General features: G+C 49.2%; 1 protein-coding gene across 1 annotated transcript in view; it reads right to left on the bottom strand.

The window, feature by feature from the left end:
* LOC145881555 (serine/threonine-protein phosphatase 2A 55 kDa regulatory subunit B gamma isoform-like) overlaps positions 1 to 9,801 on the bottom strand; it is a 21,712-nt gene continuing 11,911 nt past the window's right edge. The window contains exons 5-10 of the mRNA XM_082978690.1: positions 9,469 to 9,646; positions 6,098 to 6,262; positions 4,715 to 4,884; positions 4,358 to 4,449; positions 3,905 to 3,980; positions 1 to 2,984 (exon numbers count right to left, since the gene is read on the bottom strand). Of these exons, the coding sequence (XP_082834816.1) occupies positions 2,742 to 2,984; positions 3,905 to 3,980; positions 4,358 to 4,449; positions 4,715 to 4,884; positions 6,098 to 6,262; positions 9,469 to 9,646 (924 nt within the window). The 3' untranslated portion in view covers positions 1 to 2,741. The remainder of the gene's footprint in view (positions 2,985 to 3,904; positions 3,981 to 4,357; positions 4,450 to 4,714; positions 4,885 to 6,097; positions 6,263 to 9,468; positions 9,647 to 9,801) is intronic.

The following is a 9,801-nucleotide window of genomic DNA, read 5'->3' as shown; positions in this document are numbered from 1 at the left end:
TTGATCCTCAGATTCACATTATTTTATTTATTTGTTTACACATTCCTTCATCAAGTGTTCATTTGGAGTGTTTAGATAACTGTTAGTTATACAGGTATGATAGATATACAACGATAGTAACACTGGATAACATGCTACTGTTGCAATGGTCCTAACCACAGCACAACAACACTCTTACTGATTGGTTAGCCGTGAGGTTGCCGTGCTGACGCCACTACACTACTGTGTATGATTGGAGGAGAGAGAACTCAAGCGGTGTGATGTCGCGGAATCCCAGATTGCCCCTTTAAACTAGTGGCCACCAACCCTGGACGAACATCAGTTCAAGCTGTGCAGGCTTTATTTCCAGCCCTGCTCTAACCCACCAGATTTTGACTAATCCACTTGATTAGCTATATTCAAAGTATGTTGGTGGTGGTCAGGAACAAAACCTTGCACAGTCTCACTATATAGCTCTGACTCTATATAAGGGTTAACCACTGAGATAACTAGGTTAGACAGACAGACAGACAGACAGACAGACAGACAGACAGACAGACAGACAGACAGACAGACAGACAGACAGACAGACAGACAGACAGACAGACAGACAGTATTTACAGAACATGGTGGAGGACATGAGAATACGATCAACCTAGTATTCCCTTTATAGGGCACTACTTCTGACCAGAGCCTTATGGTCCCAGATCAAAAGTAGTGCACTACATAGGGAATAGGGTCCATTTGGGTCAGAGCCTATATGAGTGGATGGATGGAAGCATAAGTGATTTAGTAGCTCGGGGTAGAAGTTTCCCTTAGGCACAGATCTAGGATCAGCTTGTCCAGGTGTCACCAGGTGTCTAAATTCATCCAGATGAGTCACCAGGTGTCTAAATTCATCCAGATGAGTCACCAGGTGTCTAAATTCATCCAGATGAGTCACCAGGTGTCTAAATTCATCCAGATGAGTCACCAGGTGTCTAAATTCATCCAGATGAGTCACCAGGTGTCTAAATTCATCCAGATGGGTCACCAGGTGTCTAAATTCATCCAGATGAGTCACCAGGTGTCTAAATTCATCCAGATGAGTCACCAGGTGTCTAAATTCATCCAGATGAGTCACCAGGTGTCTAAATTCATCCAGATGAGTCACCAGGTGTCTAAATTCATCCAGATGAGTCACCAGGTGTCTAAATTCATCCAGATGAGTCACCAGGTGTCTAAATTCCTCCAGATGAGTCACCAGGTGTCTAGAAGTGTCCACTCTCACCAGCTGTGTGTAAAGGTGTCCGGTGTATCCAGGTGTGCTGAGGTTTTGTGATCATAAAGGGAATCCGTTAAACGAGACGTGCTGTTGACTAAAACAACAATATAAACAACGATTGGATCCACACACACACACACACACACACACACACACACACACACACACACACACACACACACACACACACACTCACGGCCTGTCCAACGGCCTGTCATTCACCTTATAGACTGATCTCTGGCCTGTCCAACTCATTCACCTTATAGACTGATCTCAGGCCTGTCCAACTCATTCACCTTATAGACTGATCTCAGGCCTGTCCAACTCATTCACCTTATAGACTGATCTCAGGCCTGTCCAACTCATTCACCTTATAGACTGATCTCAGGCCTGTCCAACTCATTCACCTTATAGACTGATCTCAGGCCTGTCCAACTCATTCACCTTATAGACTGATCTCAGGCCTGTCCAACTCATTCACCTTATAGACTGATCTCAGGCCTGTCCAACTCATTCACCTTATAGACTGATCTCAGGCCTGTCCAACTCATTCACCTTATAGACTGATCTCAGGCCTGTCCAACTCATTCACCTTATAGACTGATCTCAGGCCTGTCCAACTCATTCACCTTATAGACTGATCTCAGGCCTGTCCATCTCATCACCTTATAGACTGATCTCAGGCCTGTCCAACTCATTCACCTTATAGACTGATCTCAGGCCTGTCCAACTCATTCACCTTATAGACTGATCTCAGGCCTGTCCAACTCATTCACCTTATAGACTGATCTCAGGCCTGTCCAACTCATTCACCTTATAGACTGATCTCAGGCCTGTCCAACTCATTCACCTTATAGACTGATCTCAGGCCTGTCCAACTCATTCACCTTATAGACTGATCTCAGGCCTGTCCAACTCATTCACCTTATAGACTGATCTCAGGTCTGCCCAACTCATTCACCTTATAGACTGATCTCAGGCCTGTCCAACTCATTCCATGGAGGGACTAGTCTCTGATGTTTTTGTCATTTCCTTTCAATTTGTGCCCAACAATCAATGTGTGTGTGTGTGTGTGTGTGTGTGTGTGTGTGTGTGCCCGTGTGTGTGTGTGTGTGCCTGTGTGTGTGTGTGTGTGTGTGCGCCTGTGTGTGTGTGTGTGCACCTGTGTGTGTGTGTGTGTGTGTGTGTGTGTGTGCCTGTGTGTGCACATGCGTGCGTGCGTTTAACGACTACTTCTCAATCCAGTTCCTGTGTCTGTGTCTGGACCCTGTCCTAAATGGACCTAAATGGTATTTGAACCCAGGTCTGGACCCTATGTGTCGGGGCTGACCTGGTCCTAAATGGTATTTGAACCCAGGTCTGGACCCTGTTTGTTGGGGCTGACCCGGTGCTAAATGGTATTTGAACCCAGGTCTGGACCCTGTGTGTCGGGGCTGACCTGGTCCTAAATGGTATTTGAACCCAGGTCTGGACCCTGTTTGTCGGGGCTCACCCAGTGCTAAATGGTATTTGAACACAGGTCTGGACCCTGTGTGTCGGAGCTGACCCGGTCCTGGAAGATGTAGAGGTTGTTGGTGGAGGCTATGGCGATGATGTTCTCCTCGGGGTGCCAGGCCATGTGGAGGATCTTCTTAGTGAAGTCCAGACTGTCCACCCCCACGTCGCCACGACGACGCTTGCCCCCGGTGTAGATCCGTCGCGTCCGCAGTACAGCTCGCGGCTTACTGGTCTCTCGCCACGCCTCCAGGGAGGGTGGAGAGAGGGGAGAGGAGAGGAGAGGAGAGGAGAGAAAGAGCGGACACGTTTAGAGCGGGCACATTGAAATCTGGACCAGAAAATCGTTTCATTATTAGACCTGGTGAGTGACATCATCAGAACAACCAGTAGTTCTGCACACTGGGATTTCAGTAGCAGAGAGGCTTACGATAGTGACTTACGTTAGTGACTTACGTTAGCGACTTATGTTAGAGTGGCTTACGTTAGTGACTTACGATAGTGACTTACGTTAGTGACTTACGTTAGTGTGGCTTACGTTAGTGACTTACGTTAGTGACTTATGTTAGAGTGGCTTACGTTAGTGTGACTTACGTTAGTGACTTACGTTAGCGACTTACGTTAGTGTGGCTTACGTTAGTGACTTACGTTAGCGACTTACGTTAGCGACTTACGTTAGTGACTTACGTTAGCGACTTACGTTAGCGACTTACGTTAGTGACTTACGTTAGTGACTTATGTTAGAGTGACTTACGTTAGTGACTTACGTTAGCGACTTACGTTAGAGTGACTTACGTTAGTGACTTATGTTAGAGTGACTTACGTTAGTGACTTACGTTAGTGACTTATGTTAGAGTGACTTACGTTAGTGACTTATGTTAGAGTGACTTACGTTAGTGACTTACGTTAGTGACTTACGTTAGTGACTTACGTTAGAGTGACTTACGTTAGTGTGGCTTACGTTAGTGACTTACGTTAGTGACTTACGTTAGAGTGACTTACGTTAGTGACTTACGTTAGTGACTTACGTTAGAGTGACTTACGTTAGCAACCTACGTTAGCGACTTACGTTAGCAACCTACGTTAGTGACTTACGTTAGCGACCTACGTTAGTGACTTACGTTAGCGACTTACGTTAGTGACTTGTGTGTTTGTGTATATGCTTACCTCCAGGGTCACGCCCCGCCCCGTCTCCCTGTCAAACATCCGGAAGAAGCTGTTGTACGCTCCCGTCATTATCACACTGAGGAGAGGGGAGAGGAGGAGGGAGAGGAGGAGGGAGAGGAGGAGAGAAGATGGAAGGGGGGAATGAAAGAGGGATGAAGAGATGGAGAGAGAGAAAAGAGTGGGGTTGGGACAGGAAGAGGAGGAGAGATGGAGAGAGGGAAGAGTGGGGTTGGGACAGGAAGAGGAGGAGAGATGGATAGAGGGAAGGATGGGGTTGGGACAGGAAGAGGAGGAGAGATGGAGAGAGGGAAGGATGGGGTTGGGACAGGAAGAGGAGGAGAGATGGAGAGAGGGAAGGAGAGAAGGGATTGATTTTGACATCTCCAAAGCTCTTCTCTGGGATTGATTTATCTGTGGGATAAAGCCTCAGAGTAGACAAAGATGCACACACACCTGTCGGAGCTGTTCCAGACACACTCGAACTTGTCAAATATGCAGTCGTTCTCGTACAGAGAGCACAGCTTAGTCCTCAGGTAGTCATGAACCTAGAGAGAGACAGACATGAGAGAAGAAGGGAGGGAGGGAAGGAGAGAGGGCCGGAGAGAGTGTTGACAGAATTTTCTAAGACTTTCATTTCATTTGTGTGTGTACATGCGTGCTGAGGGTGTTTGCATGTATGTGTGTTTCTGCGTGTGCCTGGTGTGTGTGTGTGTGTGTGTGTGTGTGTGTGTGTGTGTGTGTGTGTGTGTGTGTGTGTGTGTGTGTGTGTGTGTGTGTGTGTGTGTGTGTGTGTGTGTTTAGCGGGCTGACCTGGTAGGTTTCGACAGGGCCTTTCTCCATGTGTAGGTCCCACACCTTGGCCGTCAGGTAATCCCTGGTCAGCAGGTACCGCCCGTTGTGACTGAACTTCACATCCGACACCGACGACACGATCTCAGAGAAGAATGAACGACTTCCTGGGTCCTCTGGTTCCTCAAAGACTGGAGGAAGAGCGATTGGGAGGTGGAGATGAGAAAAGACACGGGAGAAGAGATGAGGAGATGGGGAGGAGAGAGGAGGGAGAGGACGGGGAGGAGAGAGGAGGGAGAGGAGACGGGGAGGAGAGAGGAGGCGAGGGGAGAGGAGAGGAGGGAGAGGAGAGGGGGAGGGAGAGGAGACGGGGAGGAGAGGGGGAGGAGAGAGGAGGCGAGGGGAGAGGAGAGGAGGAGAGGAGAGGAGGGAGAGGAGAGGGGGAGGAGAGAGGAGACAAAGGAGAGGAGAGGGGGAGGAGAGAGGAGGGAGAGGAGAGAGGAGAAGAGGGGAGAGGAGAGGAGGGAGAGGAGAGGGGGAGGAGAGAGGAGACAAAGGAGAGGAGAGGGGGAGGAGAGAGGAGGGAGAGGAAAGGGGGAGGGAGAGGAGACGGGGAGGAGAGAGGGAGGAGAGAGGTGACAAGGGAAGGAGAGAGGAGACGAGAGGAGGGGGAGGAGAGGAGACAAAGGGAGAGTGGGAGGAGAGAGGAGAAGAGGGGAGAGAAGAGGAGGGAGAGGAGAGGGGGAGGAGAGAGGAGACAAAGGAGAGGAGAGGGGGAGGAGAGAGGAGGGAGAGGAGAGGGGGAGGGAGAGGAGACGGGGAGGAGAGAGGAGGGAGAGGAGACAGGGAGGAGAGAGGAGAAGAGGGGAGAAGAGAGGAGGGAGAGGAGAGGGGGAGGAGAGAGGAGACAAAGGAGAGGAGAGGGGGAGGAGAGAGGAGGGAGAGGAGAAGAGGGGAGAGGAGAGGAGGGAGGGAGAGGGGGAGGAGGGAGGAGACAAAGGAGAGGAGAGGGGGAGGAGAGAGGAGGGAGAGGAGAGGGGGAGGGAGAGGAGACGGGGAGGAGAGAGGGAGGAGAGAGGTGACAAGGGAAGGAGAGAGGAGACGAGAGGAGGGGGAGGAGAGGAGACAAAGGGAGAGTGGGAGGAGAGAGAAGTGTAGAGAAGAGGAGAGGTGGATATCACAATTTAGGGGGGGGGGATTCCAATCTGGACCTGAGGCCAGTTCTACTGCTGATTTAAATGAAGGACTGATTTAGACCTGGGACACCATGTGGGTGCAATTAATTATCAGGCAGAACAGAATCAGCAGTAGTCGTACTCTGGACCTCGAAGAGTAAGATTTGAATACCCATGATTTAGAGACTGACAGCAATGGCTTTTGTCTTCCCGTGTGTAGCCAACTCACGTTTGGTGTGTTTGTCGCAAAGTGCCGAGGCCCTCATGTCACAGAGACGTAGAGTTCCCTTACTGCTGCTGTAGACAAACAGGTGACAGTGGTGAGGATGGAACTCTGCTGCTGTTATCACCTCTGTTAGCTCCTCCATGTTGGCTGGCTTGATGTCCACTATGTCTGGAGGAGAGATACTCAGGTAGAACAACACAGGACTATGTCTGGAGGAGAGATACTTAGGTAGAACAACACAGGACTATGTCTGGAGGAGAGATACTCAGGTAGAACAACACAGGACTATGTCTGGAGGAGACATACTCAGGTAGAACAACACAGGACTATGTCTGGAGGAGAGACACTCAGGTAGAACAACACAGGACTATGTCTGGAGGAGAGACACTCAGGTAGAGCAACACAGGACTATGTCTGGAGGAGAGATACTCAGGTAGAACAACACAGGACTATGTCTGGAGGAGAGATACTCAGGTAGAACAACACAGGACTATGTCTGGAGGAGAGATACTCAGGTAGAACAACACAGGACTATGTCTGGAGGAGTAGTGTATGTGGTGGTTGTAGCTAGCCTGATTAACTGTACAGTAGATGCGGTGGTTGTAGCTAGCCTGATTAACTGTACAGTAGATGCGGTGGTTGTAGCTAGCCTGATTAACTGTACAGTAGATGTGGTGGTTGTAGCTAGCCTGATTAACTGTACAGTAGATGCGGTGGTTGTAGCTAGCCTGATTAACTGTACAGTAGATGTGGTGGTTGTAGCTAGCCTGATTAACTGTACAGTAGATGTGGTGGTTGTAGCTAGCCTGATTAACTGTCACCACATAGTACACAGACACCACAGAAGACACTAAGAATATGCAGAGATTGTTTTTAACCTTAGCTACTAAACTTAATCAACCCTGTCACACGCACGCACATATGCACGAGCACACACACACACACACACACATTTACATTTAGGTCATTTAGCAGACGCTCTTATCCAGAGCGACTTACAGTAGTGAATGCATCCATTTCATGCATTTTTTGTTGTTGTACTGGCCCCCCGTGGGAATCGAACCCACAACCCTGGCTTTGCACACACCATGCTGGCATTGCAAACACCATGCTCTACCAACACACACACACACACACACACACACACACACACACACACACACACACACACACACACACACACACACACACACACACACACACACACACACACACACACACACACACACACACACACACACATATATATATACACACACACACACACACACACACACACACATTTTATTTGCAGCGGGTCCAGTGTGGCTTAGTGGAGTAGAGAGTAGAGAGTAGAGAGTTGACACTGAGTGAATTATTTAAACTTCTCTGTAGATGTTTTCTAGGTCAGCATCCTGTTATGGTACAGCCTGTTTCAACACTACAGCCTACAGATGGAGGAGCTTCATTTGATCACCTTGTTGCAGAACAACTTTCCATTTTAAACTTGTAGAGTATTTGAGGTTTAAAAGTCTTCCACAAGTTTGTAATTTCCACTTTGAAATGTCAAACTTGATATGCCCTTAGGAAAATGCATCAACCCCTACAAACATGTCCATTAATTATCATCCATATAATAAATATTTTTTTATTTGTTTTGTTAACCTTTATTATACGAGGCAAGTCAGTTAAGAACAAATTCTTATTTACAATGACAGCCTAGGAACAGTGGGTTAACTGCCTTGTTCAGGGGCAGAACGACAGATGTGTACCTTGTCAGCTCGGGGATTCAATCTAGCAACCTTTCGGTTACTAGTCCAACACTCTAACCACTAGGCTACCTGCTCTAACCACTAGGCTACCTGTCGCCCCAGAAATTGTTCCGGTTACTGCAGGATTATTTTCCTGCTGTATCAAATTGCTTCAAATTAAGATCTTACATCTGTACCTTCCTACCCAGACTGGCACAGAGCCATACAGAGTCAGTGCTTGGGAAGGAAGACTGGCACAGAGCCATACAGAGTCAGTGCTTGGGAAGGAAGACTGGCACAGAGCCATACAGAGTCAGTGCTTGGGAAGGAAGACTGGCACAGAGCCATACAGTCAGTGCTTGGGAAGGAAGACTGGCACAGAGCCATACAGAGTCAGTGCTTGGGAAGGAAGACTGGCACAGAGCCATACAGTCAGTGCTTGGGAAGGAAGACTGGCACAGAGCCATACAGAGTCAGTGCTTGGGAAGGAAGACTGGCACAGAGCCATACAGAGTCAGTGCTTGGGAAGGAAGACTGGCACAGAGCCATACAGAGTCAGTGCTTGGGAAGGAAGACTGGCACAGAGCCATACAGAGTCAGTGCTTGGGAAGGAAGACTGGCACAGAGCCATACAGAGTCAGTGCTTGGGAAGGAAGACTGGCACAGAGCCATACAGAGTCAGTGCTTGGGAAGGAAGACTGGCACAGAGCCATACAGAGTCAGTGCTTGGGAAGGAAGACTGGCACAGAGCCATACAGAGTCAGTGCTTGGGAAGGAAGACTGGCACAGAGCCATACAGAGTCAGTGCTTGGGAAGGAAGACTGGCACAGAGCCATACAGAGTCAGTGCTTGGGAAGGAAGACTGGCACAGAGCCATACAGAGTCAGTGCTTGGGAAGGAAGACTGGCACAGAGCCATACAGAGTCAGTGCTTGGGAAGGAAGACTGGCACAGAGCCATACAGAGTCAGTGCTTGGGAAGGAAGACTGGCACAGAGCCATACAGTCAGTGCTTGGGAAGGAGCCCAGCGGAGCTGAGTACCGGCACCTCAAATGTTCGACTTCCTGTTCCTCTTATAGAATATCAGATCAAATGTATTGTGGAGCTCCAGCACCTAAATATAAACAGTACGGGCCAGCACCTAAATATAAGAAGTACCGGCCAGCCTATATCAGTCCGGGCAAGCCCTAGATGAGTACCGCTCCTAAATTCAGTATACCTGTCCCCCTTATAACATACCAGACAAATGTAGTGGGCTCAGCCCTAAATATAAACAGTACCAGCCCTAAATATAAACAGTACCGGGCCAGCTCCTAAATATAAACAGTACCAGCACCTAAATATAAACAGTACCGGGCCAGCTCCTAAATACAAACAGTACCAGCACCTAAATATAAACAGTACTGGGCCAATACCTAAATATAAACAGTACCGGGCCAGCTCCTAGATATAAACAGTACCAGCACCTAAAATGAGTACCGGTACCTATTTCAGTCCGAGTCAAGCCTGATGGAGTTATTCAGTATACTGCTCCCCCCTATAACATACCTGTGCGTGTGTGTGTGTGTGTGTGTCGTGTCGTGCGTGCGTGCGTGCGTGCGTGCGTGCGTGCGTGTGTGTGAGTCCCTCTCCCAGTGAAGGATACTGAAGCTGCGGTCTGTGATCCCCAGATGCCACATGTTGATCCTCAGGTCATCAGCTGACAGGTAAGTCTCTCCATCACTGTTGACTGATATGGCGTTAACATGGTAGGTATGACCATTGGAGAACACCCTCCTAGGACGCACCTCCACCATCAGGTCTGTAGGTCTCAACACAGGAACCTGGGAGGGAGGGAGGGAGGGAGTGAGGGAGGGAGGAGGGAAGGAGGTGGGCGGGAGGGGGGGAGGGGGGAGAAAGGGAGTGAGGAGGGAAGGAGGTGGGAGGGAGGGAGGGAGGGAGGGGGGGAGAGAGAGAGGGACGGTGGGAGGGAGGGAAG

The sequence above is a fragment of the Salmo salar genome, chromosome 08, assembly GCF_965601325.2.
Source record: "Salmo salar chromosome 08, fSalSal1, whole genome shotgun sequence".
Taxonomy (NCBI): domain Eukaryota; kingdom Metazoa; phylum Chordata; class Actinopteri; order Salmoniformes; family Salmonidae; genus Salmo; species Salmo salar.
This window is presented reverse-complemented; position numbering and strand designations above follow the sequence as displayed.